The sequence below is a fragment of the Acomys minous genome (genome assembly GCF_964271855.1).
Source record: "Acomys minous genome assembly, chromosome: 5".
Lineage (NCBI taxonomy): Eukaryota > Metazoa > Chordata > Mammalia > Rodentia > Muridae > Acomys > Acomys minous.
This window is the reverse complement of record NC_140494.1, coordinates 28,192,532-28,209,563: the sequence shown is the minus strand read 5'-3', so window position 1 is coordinate 28,209,563 and position 17,032 is coordinate 28,192,532. Positions and strand designations below refer to the sequence as shown.

Here is a 17,032-nt window from a genome sequence, read left to right as displayed (position 1 = left end):
TAAATTTTTGGAACCACGGAAAGTTTAGATAAAACCAAGCTCAAAAGAGACTGTAAAATGAAAGTAATTGGATTTTAAGTAAAAGAGAAACTAACATGAAATTCATAGGTAATAGGTGGGAAAGCTTAGTTAGCTTGAAAAACATCCACAGTGAAGGAAACATCTAGCAGGTATGTTTATCCTCACTGGGTATAAAGTCTTGGCAGTGAGCCTTCAGAAACAAAGTGAGACTTAGACCCGGTCATTAAAACTCTTCTGTCACTTTCAAGGTGACAAGAATTCAGAACGAACTTCTGCCTTTTTAAGAACGACTGGCGCTGAGGATGTACCTTAGAATGCTCGCCTCCCATGTGTGCTGAAGACTCGGGGTGTGCCCACTCCTCACCCCAACTGACTCTAGTTACATCTCAGAACAGGAGGAAGTTTATGCAGAAACCTAACATCTCTCCCCTCTTCTACGTGTAAGAATGAAGAAGCCATACGTTTTACGTACTTTCCTACTAAGCACGGGTTTATGAGCTTTGACCGGCAGGGCCTTCTCTGTGGGTTTGTCCTGATTCTTCTGCGCATCTCATTTCTGATGCTCAAACTCACCTCGGCAGCCAGCCTCCTCCAGAGCAGTTCCTTGGATGTGCTCATCCACGTCCACGTCACTACGCTTAAGACTGTGTCAGTGTTTCCGTTAAAAGACTTTTCATTCCCTGGGGTTTCTAAATAAGTCATTAAATTTCAAGCCAAATTCAAACTCCCGTGTAAAAGAGTCTTTTTGTCCTTCCTGTATGCGGAAGGACTATAAGCCAATAACCCCCACTAACTCTAAGTTTAGTTAGGAGCTTACACTTTCTGCATACCAGTGTGACTAAGTCAGCAGCGTTGACACCACTCTAGCCCGAGGCTAAATAAGATGTTCTGTTTAATGAACATGAGCCCCCTGTCTGTCCATCTCTTTGTCTGTCTGTCTCTCTCTCCCACTTCCTCCCTCCTGCCAATTCTTCCTCCTTCTGTTTCCTCCCTCCTCCCTGATTGGTCACAGTTAATTCCCACACCTCTTCTTCCGTACTTTCTTTCTAAAATTCAACAGATATTTTTCTGTCTGAAGATGGCTTTGGTGTTACAGAAATTTTACTCTGGGTAAATATGTGCTTTCTGCCAGCCCTGACTACTTTGGTCCTTTGAAGTTCAAAGGTTCTTGTTTCATATGATTTCTTAGATTATTGATAACTGCGAGTCCCCAGGAAGTAGAGGCAGCTTAGTAAGCCCGTTTACCCTAAGCAGGTCCCCCCACCCCCTTCGGAACCTTTTTCTTCTTGTTTCGGGTTGATGGAGGATGGCGTGTTGAAAGAGCAGTTGTGTACTGAACCTGTCCTCCTCCAGGACTGCTTTGTCATCGTTCCTCTCAGAGTGCAGCACTTAAAGGGGCAGGTGGCCGTGGACGTTCCTGAAGGATCCTCCAGTGCCATCTCTTACCTCATGATGAGGAAATGGCCTTGGGGCGGGGGGCGGGGGGGGGGGGTGCGGCCTGAGATCACTACTGGAGCAACTCAGTGCTAATGGCATCCCAGTTTGCTGAGTCTAAGATGTGGCTTAGTCTCCTGGTCCTGTAGGATGGAGGAGTTCATGGCACCTGAGCTTCTGAAAAGAACTTCCTTATGGGCACTTCCCCAGGTCAGACTGGGAGCACCCCCTTGGTCAGATGGGGAGCACTTTCTCAGGTCTGTAGGGAGCACTCCACTAGGTCAAACTTTAAGCTCAGATTGAGAGTACTTCCTAGAGTCAGGTGGGGACTACACCCTCAGGACTTCCTAGGGTCAGGGTCTAAGGGAACTAGATGAACTTTAGACTTCACTGGCTCAGGACACTGGGCAGCATCTTATCCACTGGCCTGTAGACTTGTAGCCTTGGTGTCCTTCATTGTCTTCTGGAATTGCTGGATCGTAGATAGGGTTAAAAACTGCCTCATTTGGAGCATTTTCTTTTCTTTTCTTTCTTTTTTTGTTTGTTTGTTTGTTTGTTTGTCTTTCTTTTTTGGTTTTTTGAGACAGAGTTTCTCTGTTGTAGTCTTGACTGTCCTAGAATCACTTTATAGAACAGGCTGGCCTCGAACTCACAGCAATCCGCCTGCCTCTGCCTCCCAAGTGCTGGGATTAAAGGCGTGCGCCACTCCCACCCGACCTGGAGCATTTTCAAAACAGTGATAAAAATAAACATCTCTGGTATAAAGTGTGTGTGTGTGTGTGTGTGTGTGTGTGTGTGTGTGTGTGTGTGCGCGCGCACTTGTAGATATGTGCTTCATAAAACAAGTTTTGCCTTTGAGTAGTTTTCATTCAAATAAGGCAGTGGGTTGTTTGTTTATTTGTTTTAACAGTAGCAAGGCAAAGAGGAGTACATTCAGAAGGTAAAAACTCAAATGAAAACACAAAGACCTCAAATGAAAATGGAACCTTTTAAAACACTGGAAAGTGGTGGGAAACAGCCATCCACACAGTGAGCGTGCTTCCAAGGGACACACTGCTCTTATGTTTCCACATAGCTGCCTGTGTGCTAAGAACGCATTGTCCCTTTAGCCGAGCCAGGCTCAGGCGACGGTGGACAAGGCTCAGTATGCAGGGCCGTTTGGAGTAGGAATGCCCTGTTCTGCCAGAACTGTCATTATGACCCTGAAATGCGCCCTTTTGCAAAGGGCCAGAATTCAGAGGCTGCCCTTCCAGTTTCCACACTGATTTAGACAGCAGATGCATTAAATGGCAACGTGGTATTTAGAATCATTTGTCATATGGCTTCAAAGGGAAAAAAAAAAAGGATAGCTGGCCACAACAAGAATTCCTTAAGTGTTACTAGACCCTACATTTCTAAATGTAAAATCTCAGGCCAGAAGTTGTCAGGTGCCAAGGGCCTTTGCTGTGATGTCTCAGCCTAGGGAGAAGCTGACGGCTGTGCTGTTGTGCTGTTGCATGTCTACAAGGCCTTCCTGCCTTGCAGCTGAAGCCAAGCCTGAGGCTATTATTGTTTCCCATGCTCACTTACTGTTCTGGTTCCTTCTACGGGGCTTTTGTTTGCTTCTCATCCAGCCATTACTCTCCTATGAGCTGCAGATGTGTCTAGCTGGATTGAGGGTCCTGCCACAGCTGCGTCAGGAGTGCAGCTGCTCTTGTTTCATTCCGTGGTGTCCCCTGGCTTCCTTCGTTTTAGACCTATTAAGAAATACGGCCCCAGTTCAGACTTTTTTTTTCTCCCACATCTCACAGGGACCACAGTTTCTCTAACCTGTGTCCTTTCTCTTGTGGATTTTTCTTAATGTATTCTTTCCCCCACCTTAAACTCTGCTTGGAAAATATAAACGTAAATCATCTGGAATAGTAATAGTCAGCTATGTTAAAAGATATTTCAGAACTATTTCAATGTAGTTGAAGCTTTAAGACTTTATTTATAGGTACAATAACTTCTCTCTCTCTCTCTCTCTCTCTCTCTCTCTCTCTGTGTGTGTGTGTGTGTGTGTGTGTGTGTTCAATTTCCTGATGTCATGACATCTTACCAACTTTGATGCACCATTCCTACCCACAGAGTAAAAACAGTAACTCACAGAGGGTAAGGCGCTTCAGGAGCCAGGGGAGCAGGCTTGTCCAACACCCAGCCTGCACTCACTTACCCCTCACTTCTATTAAAATGACAGTACACAAGGCCCAAAGAGGGGCTCCAGTGAGATGTTCCAAATTGAATCATTATTTTTTATCATAGTTGAACACCGGTAGCCTCTGCAGAGGTTGAAAAACAACCTTACTGGCTCGAGATTTTCTCTCCAGCCAAAGCCTCCTTACCTGATAGGAACAAATGGCCCGACTGTGAGTCACAGACTGGAACAGCGAAAGCGGTGTCTTAGGTTGAGGGAGTCCAGCTGAGCCAGAATTGCTAGCAGTGGGTTTGTGTTCTAAGGTAAGTCCCTTTAATAAGCCAGGCCTCCAGTTCCTGTGAACTGATGGGGCACAATGGCAGAGTCTATAAGTGACACACCCTAAGTCTGTGTGAAAGGCATAGAGAGAGGGAAACACGCAGCTCACAGAAAGGCACAGGTGGATGCCTACCATGTTACCCAGGATAAACACAAGTGGGCCTCTGAGCAGCAGGCTAGGAGCACGTCTGAGGAGCAATAGGTTGCGTGGCAGCAGTAAGCCTTCTCCACTATAGGAGAAAGCAAGGCCCCAAGGTTGGCTTAGGGGGCTCAGAGGCTCAGCTGCCCCTGCCAGGATAGGATTTGTGTGGTGTGTCATTTTAGAAAGAGGTAGCCCACCTTTATAGACATCTGCTTCCGTCTTCTCTCATATTTTAAATATTTAAATTGTATGGCACAGCTTACACTCTAGCCTTAGAATGTATTTTTGTAATTTATATGAGGCAGTGATCAGACTTCTGTGTTTACTCGCTTATTTATTTTCTGTTTATTTTTTAGAAAGGGTCTTAAGGAATCCCAAACTCTCTCTATAACCAAGGATAACCTTGAACTCCTCCTGATTCTCCTGCCTTTCGCTCCCAAGTGCTGGGATTTAATTTGTATGTTTCTTCCCCAGTGGACAGCCAGTTGTTCCAACACCATTGACTGAATGTAACAGAGCTCCTAGCTGACTGGAAATGTTACTTTTATTATATACTATCTTCATTAGGATGCCTATTTTTAGATGATACTGTATGGGATCAAACTTAATATACTCAGTGTTTAGCAGCAGACCGCTCTCTCCCAACTCTGGTTTTTATAGACCATTTTGACATTTAGCAGCATAGTCCATTTTTATTTTTTCTTGACATACTCTTATCTGGCTTCTTAAAAGCTCAATTTCCAGCTAACTTTTGAGTATATTTGACAAGTTTTATTAAAAATATTCTTCTTAGGTGCTAGATAGATGGCTCAGAGGTTAAGAACACTGGCTACTCTTCCAAAGGTCCTGAGTTCAACCACATGGTGGCTCACAGCCATTTATAATGAGATCTGGTGCCTTTTTTTTTTTTCTGCATACAGGCATACATGCAGGCAAAACAGTGTACACAAAATAAATCTTTTTAAAAAGAGCTTTTAAAAGATATTCTTGTTAGAAATTAATTTGGTATCACTTTGAATATTAGTCTCACTATTAGCAGTATTAGTTTGAGGAATATATTTTACCTTAATATATTAATTCTTCACACTAAGGAATGTTTATTCTGGTCAATTTTTATGACATTCAGTAAGTTTTTACACTTCATATATAATGTGCATAGTTCTCATGAAGTTAATTACTAGATGTTTGATGTGTGTTCTTAATTGTTTCAGTATATGTAATTTCTTATTAACACTGATCTATAAAACAGCTATTGTACTTTGTACATTTTGGTCATGTCCATGTGGCTTTTCAAAGGACACAGCATCATGTTCAGATTGCATTTTGTGTTAATCTGCTCCTTCCCTCGAGCTCTTGTAACTGTGTCTTTTTGGTGAGTGTACAAAACACCATTGACAGCCAACGTTAAGTGTAATTTTTCTTATATTTTACTGTTAAGTATATGCTTGCAGAAAGCTTTGGTGATCAGAAACCAAGAATAAGAAAACTATAAAGTAAAGGAACTCTTCAGCCATTCCTAGAATAGTTAACAAGGAAGCCCACAGCCCAGCAAACAGAGCGGTGCATGCTGCATGCACAAAATGCTGCAAACACAGTGGTGCATGCTGCATGCACAGAATGCTGCAAACACAGTGATGCGTGCTGTACACACAAAATGCTACAAACACAGTGATGTGTGCTGCACACATAAAATGCTGCAAACACAGTGGTGCATGCTGCATGCACAGAATGCTGCAAACACAGTGATGCATGGTGCATACACAAAATGCTGCCTCTGCAGTTCTTAAGACTGTTCTCGAGTTCTTTCAATTTATTTGTGCTGTTATTTTAAAAGTAAATTTCCTACATGTAAGTGTCCTTGAATTCTTGGGGAAATTTTCTGTTTTATCATAGTATATCATTCTTTCAACATATTTCTGAATCCACTTTACTTTCTATTAGTAAATATTCCACTTGGTACTCTTGCATCAAGAGTCCCGAGTGAGATTTGCCTGTAATTTTAGTCATCCTGATGCTCTTACACGGCTTCAGTCAAAGGGGTATGATCATCTTTTGGAAATGACTAGAAACTATTTTACCTTTTTTATTACCCTGGAAACTTTATTTTTAAAATATTTTTAAAGATTTATTTATTTTTATGTATACAATGTTCTGCCTGCATTTACACCTGCACACCAGAAGAGGGCATCAGATCTCATTATATATGGTTGTGAGCCGCCATGTGGTTGCTGGGAATTGAACTCAGGACCTCTGGAAGAGCACAGTGCTCTTAACCTCTGAGCCATCACTCCAGCCCCTATTCTGGAAACTTTTAAATGATATATTAGCCCTTCTTCATGTCAGGAAAGTTTGAAAGAATTTACCTATGAGATGACACTGGCCTGTGATCCACTGAGATGACCTTGGCCTTGGGTCATTGAGAAGAACTTGGCTAGGAGTCATTGCTTCTCTGCTTTTCCTCACTGTTCATCTCTCTCCTGTGTGTCATGAACAGTTTCATAATTTTATCTTTCCCAGTTTGGCCTTTAATCCCATCTCCATTCATTAACCAGCTTTATTATACTGACATTGGTCCAAGAATGTCATCCTTTTCTCTTCTGTTACAGTGTGAACTTTTAAATGTCCCTTAAACTAATGTGTTAAGAGGTAGGGCTACCAGTGTAGGAGAAATAGCAGAAATAGCGGACCTTTAGTAGATGATGCACAGGGAAAGAAAGTTGAGCTGCTGGGGGCTTCTCTTGGAGCCAGAATTGGGACTCTGAGCCTTCCCCCTCTCTTTCTCATTCCGAAGCTGTCAGAGGTGAACAGATCTGTTCCTCAATGTTCCCCCCACCCCCCCCCCCGCAGCGATGGTCTCCCCCCTCCACAGGCTGCAAAGTAAGAGTGTCAACCAAGGACAACGAAAACTGTCAGCCAGACAAACCTTCCTGCCTGGGAACTTGGTTTTGCTTCCTGCATTTTTATCATAATGATAGGCACGACCGCATATTATCTCTCAATTTTCATAGCAGTTGTGACCTGTGGAGAGATCGGAAGTTACTTGAAAGTATGTTCAATGCCCCCTTCCTTTTCTCTCTAGCGATTGGACCCAGGGAGCATGCAGGCTGAGCACATGCTCTACCCCAACACTCCACGTGCAGCTCTTGATAGCTTTAAAGCCAGGGTGAAGAGTCCTTCTTACCCTGTTCCACACGTTTACTGATTTGTTTGAAGAGTATTTAGAATATTAGTATCCAGATGACCCATTAAGCGCTCATTGAGCCAAGAAGGCAGAAAAGGAGTCCTCTGGTGAAAGAGCCCTGTAACTGGAACCCTCTTGGTGTCACTTGTGTCCCCTCGCTTCTGTGTGTGCGTTTATGACCTGCAGTATACTTTGCATTCTATGGGGCGAGGCAACTTAGAGCCTGCCCGTCACTTCAAATTGTGTTCCTGCCTAGGTTTCTATGCCAGCGAGATGCTGCATGTCTTTCCTCTTTCGTGAACTTCCCAGCTTCTCTGATTTGACAATGACTGTTTTGGTTGTTTTCAAGCACTGCTATGTATATATTTGATTTTAAATTTGCATCCTATAATTTTAATGTCATTTTGAAGGACAAATGAATCAAACACTCAGTGCACTAACTTAAAGGAGAATTCTATAATACAGATTTAGTATATGCCTTTATCATAAAAAAAAATACTTCTTTGTTTCAGATAGCTTTAAAGGGAGACATCAGACACATTAAAAATTGTGCATACATATGCAACAGCAAGACATAATACATTTGGGGTAATTGTCTGAAGTATCACCGAATTACTAATGGGACAGTAAGATGGCTCAGCTGTTGAAGGCTTTTGCCAGGCAAGCCTATCCTCATGGGTAGATAGATCCTTAGAGCCAATGGAAAGGCAGTGGCTGTGGTGGCTCAGACCTGTAATGCTGGCACATTTGGAGAATCACCTGGAGGCTTTAGGGAATCTAGCCTGGAAAATGCAGCACAGCCAACAGGAGAGACCGTGCCACAGTGGGGTTGAAAGACAGAAATGAATCTCTTAGGTTTCTTTGAGCTCCACATGCATATCATGGCATGCGTGTGTTGTGTCATACACGTGCATAATAATATTTTTTCTAACTATTGTTTTTCATAAACAATCATGGTATTTCAGGCAGGACGTGGGGCAGACAATCACTAACAGTGTACAAGAACTTCCATCCTTCCTTCTTGTATAGACTCCCACAATCAGAAAGCCACTGTAAGACCCAATGAAATCTCCATTCAAAGCTTTGAAAAGGGGAAAGTGGTTTAGCGTGAGGGTTGACTTTTCACTTTAAGGATGATGTTTAACAACTTTTCACAACCAACCCTGACTTTCAGGAAATGAAGTGGAAATGGCAGAATTATCAATCTGAAGGTCCACAATCTTTTATTAACTAACTCACTGCTTTTCTGAGGACACTTAGTACCGTCACTGCGAAGTCCAGATTGCCCAATAGACTGGAAAAACACTTTTGGGTGTCAGGTTCTAACAGGCCTCTGGTTTTAAGGGAGTTAAGTTGATGTTGATGGTACGGGGGGGGCAGGGGGGAGGATAAAAAAATCAATTTAGAGTTTTCCCACACCACAAGGTGTTTTGTGTCATGGTGGCCACATATGTCCACACCAAGACATCTCTCCAGGAGCCAACAGGAGTCTTTCAAAATTATCAGGGAAAGAGTTGTCCATCATCAGTCCAGCTTGGGAGACATTTTTTTAGTGACACACGTTCCTTCCCCTATAAACAATCAGGTGTCCTGTGTGCTAACATCACGAAGCCTACTAGCAATGCTAAAAAATAATTTAAAATGGGTTTCTTCCTCTCCCTTAAAAAAAAAAAGTAAAACAAAATTCTGCCTTTATAAAACTTGACCAGAAGTACACAGTTATCAAAAATGCACACATGTCACTTGGCATCTCCAGCCAAGTGCCTGGCTTTCTGTGCCTGGTCTGTTTTGTCATTTCCATCTTCTGCAGGGTTATTGGCATCCTTACCGGCATCAGCTTTCCCCTTCTGTCCCTTGGGCACCCCCTCTCCCTTCTTAGACTTGGGCTCTGACTCTAGAGGAGCAGGTTTGGCAGACCACCTTGCAGATCTTCTCTGTGGCTCAGCCTTCGCCTTGGCTTTATCTCCTTTAGCATCCCCTTCGGCCTTTCTTTTGGGCGTGGCGGCAGTGGGGGCATCTGCACTGAGCTCGGGGGATGCAGCGGCACGCAGGTTTGGTCCATCTAGCTGCTTCTTCACACTGCCCCAATAATACATTTTTTTTTTAATTAAAAAATTGTGGGAGAGATGGCTTTACTGTTTACAGTGCTTGGTGACCTTCCAGTAGATCCGAGTTCCACTCTCGGCGTCTGTGTTCTGCTCACAACTACAGGCAACTCCAGCTTCAGGGAATACAACACCGTTTCTCAGTCTCTGGAAGCCATATATATGTGGCACACACACGCACACTCACACACACGCACACACACACACACACACACACACACTTACACACACAGAGAGAGACAGAGAGACAGAGACAGAGGGAGACAGAGAGACAGAACCATTTTTAATTCTTTTTTTTAGCATTGTTGATAGGTGTCATCTGCATAAACATGGCTTACTCTAATAGCAAAGACACCCTAAGTTACCTTGCTTCTAGAAAAACTTTAAGTAGAATTGAATGAAATAAACATGCCTATAGTTATAAGAGTCCTCCTTAGAAGTACACCCCTTAAAATGCTCCTGAGCTTGATGGACTGTTTGTTCTTTCATTAAGCATGTAGTGGAACATGCTAGAAACCCACTTTTCTTTTTGTCTCTCCATGGAAACTTTAGGTTCTTTGAGGGGAATTTCTAAGGGAAACCAGGAACTATGAATTCCACTGCCTTTTGCCAACCTTTCCTTCAAGCACAGTGATCAGTAAATGGAGCATCAAATATCATATGCTTCAAATGGTTTTTACCCCTTTGTTCTTGAGTCACTTTTATGACTTTAGCTAGTGCTATAAGTGTAGTTGAGGAAAATCACACAGAGAAGGCAGTGGGAGAGAAAGGACCATCATGTCTGAAGAGCAGTATATCAATTAAAAGACATACTAGATTTGGTATGTGTGCTTGACTTTTTTAAAAATATTTTTTATTAATTTATTCATATTACATCTCAATTGTTAGCCCATCCTTTGTATCCTCCCATTCCTCCCTCCCTCCCATTTTCCCCTTCCCCTATGACTGTGACTGAGAGGGATCTCTTCCCCCTGTATATGCTCATAGGGTATCAAGTCTCTTCTTGGTAGCCTGCTATCCTTCCTCTGAGTGTCACCAGGCCTCCCCATCAAGGGGACATGGGGCACCAGAGTTCGTGTGAAAGTCAGACCCCACTCTCCACTCTGCTCAAACAAACTATGGCACCAGCCAAGGACAATACATGCAGTAAACTTCAAACCCCTACCCAGATCTACCCAATGGACAGCACATTCTCCAAAGCTTGACTTGTTTTTAAAATGTTAAAAATATATTTTCACAGAGCACTCCTGCTTAGCGTCCCCCTCCCCCGATGATTGGTTTGACGCTGACTGGTCCAAGAAGTATTTCACAATAAACTTTTCTCTCTAGGCAGTGATAAGCTGGCCTTGGGCTATTTTTCTGTGTTTTTTCCCGTCCTTCAGGAATAAGCCTGATTCTCTTTCGTTGTCAAGACACACACAGCAGCCTCAACAGTGCTGTTTTAAACAGGCCACTGTCCCCAGGTTTCTCCAAGGCTGACCCTTTCTTTTGCTGTGCCTTTCACTTGCAGTGAATTACTTCATGTTTTAGTGGCATGTTGTTTTGGTTCATCCTTGGGAACTCTGAATCCTTCCACTACGAGCTGCTGTCACCATTGGAAAGGAAACATGGCAAAGTATCAGCCGATCTGAGCCAGGGAGTGCAGTGCACTCATAGGAATATGGGGATCCCAAGTAGTCTTTTCTGTATTTCTTATTCTTTTCCATCAACTGACGAATAATAATTCCATGTGCTTATGAAGTACAATGTGACGTTTGATACAGGTATACACATGGAACACTCAAATCATGCTAACATATGCACCATCTCAAATGTGGTCAGACCAGTTAAAATCTTCTCAATCCTTCTGATATACACAGCACATTTGTTATTCAGCATGCTTGATTCCCAGTCTTGGAATGGCTGCATCTCATGGTGATTCTAATTGGACTGGCTCTGGGAAATCATGATGTTTCCTCTGATGGCTGTAGTAATCTACATTTCTATCAACAATGCACAGAGGGACACATTCCTCCACAGTGCCTCTAATGCTTGTATGACATGAAGAGATTTCTTGTGGCTTTAATTTGCTTTATCTTATGCTTAAGAGACGTTGAACCTTTCTCAATATATCTTTTGCCGTTTGTAACTCTTCTTTTGAGAAACCTCCATGCAAGTCTTTTATTTTAATGTGTCATGGGGTCGTTTTCTCGCTGCTGAGCAGTTGATGTTTTTCTATGCTTTGGCGATCAGACTCTTCTCTGAGAGGTGATTTGCATTTTTCTCCCTATTCGTGACCTGCCTTTTCCCTCTGTTGTACTCTCTGCTCTATGAAATGTTTTGGCTTGCTACCAATCCCACACATTTAGCTTGCCCTTCATGGCCTCTGCCCTGAGGTCACATCCAAGAACCCTTGCCTCAATGTGCCGTGGAGCCTTCCTCCAATTCTTTCTCCTAGCGGCTTTATAGTTTCCAGTCTTCAGTCCTAAAGGGTTTTCTTTCCCAGTGATCCCACACATCCTTTGTTGGAGATGCTGCTTGGCAGTGGTACGCCCCAACACTTATCCTAAAAGAATAGAAAAGAGACTCCTAGACCAAGAATAGCAAGGCAAATGGCAGAGGTTGGCTTCAGAACACCACACACATGTTGCCATGAAGAAATAGGTTGCATGCATCAGCGGAGGAATGGGGCAGCAGAGGACATGAGGCATTGTGTGTTGCCTCATTAACGAGGTGGGGTTTGTGAGCCTGGTTACAAATACAAGAACAGCTCTGTGCCCATGTCTTAGTTGTCTACTTTCACATAGTAAGCCATCAGAAATGTTATAACTCAACAGCATTGTATGATGTCAGAGCTCTGTAGGTCAAACACCTAGGGCAGAATTGTTGGAGTCTCCACGCCGGGTCTCACAGTCTAACATCTGGATGTCAGTCATTTGGCTCCTGCTAGTAGCACAAGAAAGACCCCACTTGCAGATTTACTTAAGCCATTGGCAGAACTTATTTCTTTGTGGCTATAGGATTGAGGTTAACATTTCCTAGCCTATATGACTGTAGAGAGTTCTCTTGCCTCTTCTCTGGTTTCTTCCTTTTGTCAAACAACATCATCACATGGACTCCCTCCAAGCACGAATTTCTCCAACCCCACTTCCCCTTTAGCCAGCAAACCTTTGCATTTAAGAGTTGACACCACCTGTATGGTCAAGAACAATCTCCCCATTTTGGGGTCAACTAGTTGGCAACCATAATCAAATCTATAAAGTCCATTCCCCAATTAATATAACATAGTCACTGGCATCAGGAGCAGAAGTTCTATAAGGCAGTATTTGCCTTCCCTAAGGTAGCCCACATAATAAGAGGATCCTGGAAATTTTTTCTCATCCCTCCCCCAGTGTACAGATGATAAATGTAGTATTATTAGCAACTAAAACTTAAACGGGGTCAAGTTTCAAGGACGGACAGGTAGTATTTTCAACTAACCCTGCAGTGAAGCTCTTCAGCCTATGAACAGCATATCTCAACTTGAGTGCGTTGTAAGCTTCCACTCTAAGATTTGGGGCTTTTCTTAAAGCTGCATAGTCAACTGTCTTCTATTTGGACTGTCACCGTGTCAATAGTAACGCCTGCTAACACTTAAAATCCTGGGTTTAAAGTGTGACAGAAATATAACACTGAGCGAGTGAACTGTGACTGCTGTAGTTTAAAAGCCACAGCAGTGTTGTCTCCGTCTTTGCTCTGTGCTCTGTACGTACTCCTTCAATAGCAATGAAGATGGTAACTTTAAGAGAAGGATTACATTTTGTAAAAATTCTAATTCTGTCTCCCTGGTGGGACTTGATAGAATTCCTTTGAAAGGACTTCCACTCTTAATCTATAATTAAAGCCAACATTTTCTTTTAATTTTAAAAGCTTGTCCTTGAACTAAAATAACATGAAACATGGCTCCAAGCAGCTGTAGATACATTTGGCTAAGCCCACAGGGAAGGCAGGAAGATTTCTCAGTGCCAGACAGACTACACAGTATAACCGCAGCGGAATCCGAAGTGAGTGAGCTTCTGGATGCTGTAGGACCAGTGGGCTGGATGAGGGTTTTCGGAGTGGTCCCTGCTTATGCGCAGTACCCACGGGTGACTTAGTCCCTGCATGAGATCAAATGGCACGCCCTTGGCCACGTGGGGAGACCTTACCCTCCTTTGTCCCTTACCCTCTCCTGCAGAGATGATGTGCTCACTCCAGAGCAGGAAGCCATGTGGCGAAAGCTACCAGACAGAAGTTGTAGAGCAAGGCCAGAACCCACTGAAACTCCAAGGCTTGGTTGTGTGATAAAAATACCATTTCAAGTGAAGGTGATTGTTTACCATGGCAGGAAAAGGGGTTCCAGTCCATGACTGAACTGAAGAAATATTTTTACTAAGTTCGTTTTTGTACTTACTATACTGGTGTTTGATTAGCAGATCTCATGCCAGGTTAGGTCTAATAATATCTTATATTGTGTTGCACTGTGTCCCGCAGAGCGCATGAACATCTGTTATTCTGTTTGATCCTCATTATGACTCTATGAGGTAAAAGCACGGATAATTACTCCCACGCTCTACAGGGTGGGAGGGAGTGACCTGCTGCAGCTACTTAGGCAGAGCCAGAAAGAGAACTGAACTCTATCAGTGCCTGATTCCGGCTCTTTCCATCCAATTTTATGGTGTTTTCCATCCTGGTTAAATGGACTAAAAAATTAATAATAACTTGCAGCAAACCCTTGAAAATAGTGACTGGGAGTTTATCTGAAGCTATTCTTTTCTTTCTTCCTTCCTTTCCTTCTTTTTTTTTTTTTTTTTTTTTTTGTTTTGTTTTGTTTTGTTTTGTTAATGGTCTGCTTTAGAAGTTGTGTAAGGGACTGGAAAGACGGCTCAGCAGTTAAGAGCACTGGCTTCTCTTCCAGAGGACCCCAGTTCAATTCCCAGTACCCACATGACACCTCACAACTATTCTGTAACACCAGTTCCAGGGGATAGGACACCCTCAAATAGACATGCAGACAGAACATCAATGCACATAAGATAAACTTAAATGATAAAAGTTGTATAAGAGGCCCCAGAAAAATGCACAGCCATCTCCTGCCTGCTATGGCTTATGTGGTGTCTTGGGCATGTCCTTCGATGGTGCGTCAGTGCTGTGGAGGCTCAGAGCTGTTGTCGTCACAGCCTATGGCACCTGTACCTCTGAAAGCACGTTCTCCTCATGGGCTCTGGCTAGTCTATACATGTGCTCCTGTTCTGTAACATGTTGCTGCGGATGCAAAGTGAGCCTCTTCCTCCAAGTGCTGGGAGACCCTACTTCCCAAGGCACGTCCACAATAAAGTGGGCTGGACAGGAAATAGGGAGAACAGGGGTGAAGGCCTTCCATCATATCACTTCTTGACTCCCTCTTGCTACACTCCACCATCTCCCTGGTGCTTGGGATGCAGCAGTCTCCCAGAGCCTACACACACATGTGCTCTGTCAGTGAGCTGCATGCCATCCTTGCCCTTGCCCGAAGCCTTTTAGACTTCACACAGGGGCCGCCTGCCTTATCTTGCCATGCCCACACAGGCTCAGAGCATCTCACTAGGTCTACTCTTCCCTCTTTTCTTCCTTTTTTTTTTTTTTTTTACCCTGTTGCCCACACCAAGGGTGTGGTGTAGTCAGGATAGCTGGTCCACATTTGTGGATCTATCTGTTACCCTCAACTGCCTAATGAAGAGAAAAAGGTAGTATAGAAGCTCCCAGTAAAAAATAAAATAAAATAAGTCAGTCCAGGCAGAAAGTTGATTTATCCTTATCCTTCCACCTGGTTCTTATCCTTTATTTAAAAAAATGAAATATGCACTATAAAGAAAAGTGAAACTGTGTTACAGGAATAGAAAATGGTATAAAGTGGCTTTATTTTTTTTGTGGATATTTATTTTTTAAGTTAAATATAATATTTTAATTCTTTGAGATTTGTGTTTGCTTTTCTAGACATGGTTTCTCTGGGTAGCTTTGGCTGTCCTGGACTCACTTTATAGACCAGGCTGGCCTCGAACTCACAGGCACCCACCTATTTCTGCCTCCTTGAGTGCTGGGATTACAGGTGTGCACCACCACGCCTGGCTACTTTGAGAATTTTATACACTCATACAATGTACTTCATCACATTTACCCCAATTCTTCCCTCTAATTTCTCCTAGGTTCACTCCCCACCTCTCCTTTCCTATTCATGTCTCCTGTGTTTTTTAAATAGCCCACTGAGTACAGTTTGTGCTGCCCATGTACCCATGAGCATGGGGCCATCCACCGGATCATGGGGGACCTACCAGGGACCACACCCCTAAAGAAAACTGACTCTCCTTCCCCTTGTATCGATCACTGCCAATAGTGAGGACCAGTTCATGAGCCCTTCCCGTCTCCGCGCTGGACTGTTGACTGGCTTGATCTTGTGCACTTTTGTAAAGACGACATCCAGAAGACAGGATTTCACTATAATCTGTCCTGTCCATAGCACAAAGAAACTTCTCTGGGGTCCTGTGAGCTCCCCACCCATGGCCTCTTGGCCATATTTATAGCTCTAGCACGTCCTCCTGCAGAGTGGGCCTTCAATCCATACAGAAGATAGTTGGCTACTGTCTTAGTTAGGGTTTCATTGCTGTGAAGAGACACCACGACGGTGGCAGCTCTTATAAGAGAAAGATTAATTGGGGCTGGCTTACAGTTTCAGAGGTTTGGTCCATTATCATCATGGTGAGAAGCATGGTGTCGTGCAGGCAGACATGGTGCTGGGAAAGGAGCTGAGGGTTCTACATCTGGATCTGCAGGCAGCAGGGAGCGACTGTGTACAACACTGGGCATAGCTGAAGCATAGGAGAACCTCAAAGCCCACCTCCACAGTGACACACTTCCTACTACAACAAAGCCACACCTACTACAACAAGGCCACACCTCCTAATAGTGCCATTGCCTGTAAGCCAAGCATTCAAACACATGAGTCTATGGGGGCTGTTTCTATTCAAACCACCACAGTTACCTCCATAATATATGTGCCACAATTGCACACACAGGCATATCTTGTCGTTATTATAGCTCACAAGGCTCACAGCTGAGTAGCACCAGGTACTGGGGAAGGTAGCCAGCAGGGAAAAGCTTTCTGGTAAGTAACAAGTAGATTTCTCTTTGTCCTGTGGCTAATGTATATGGTCTGGTAATCAAATTCTGGTGGGCAACTAGGAGCAATGGCACTGGCCTATATTCTTTGAGGGCGGAGTCTTGGACGTTCTTGACCAACAAGGGCAGGTACCACTGAACTTTTTGTTTGGCAACTTACACCTTCTGAGAGGAACCCCTGTGTAGGGTAACTCCAATTAAGATTCTTTCTGTGAAAACACACACACACACACACACACACACACACACACACACACACATACACGAAGCTTATAAAATAGGATGTTTCTGTTGGTTCCCTGCAAGCTCTACTGCTGACAGTGAAACAATTTAATCCATAGAGAGGCAAGAATGAAAACTTGGTTCAGCTCAACTTTGTTAGCTGGGCTGGATCAAACTTCTGGAGTCTGACACCAGGCAGCTTATTTTAAACATATTTAAATACCATATAATCTTGTGAAAAAGTATCCTGGTAACAATTATCCCAGTCCCATGTGCACGATAAA

The 17,032-nt window shown here is 43.5% G+C and overlaps 2 protein-coding genes across 4 annotated transcripts in view; one reads left to right on the top strand and one right to left on the bottom strand.

Moving 5' to 3' along the window:
• Nucleotides 1-17,032, top strand: part of MKX (mohawk homeobox) — a 71,203-nt gene that overhangs the window by 21,077 nt on the left and 33,094 nt on the right. The window lies entirely within an intron of this gene.
• Nucleotides 8,897-9,365, bottom strand: LOC311597476 (non-histone chromosomal protein HMG-17-like; the record flags this gene model as incomplete). Its single annotated transcript, XM_084781710.1, has 1 exon — nt 8,897-9,365. The coding sequence occupies one exon, from the start codon at nt 9,363-9,365 to the stop codon at nt 9,009-9,011; it is 357 nt and encodes a 118-aa protein (XP_084637836.1). The 3' UTR covers nt 8,897-9,008.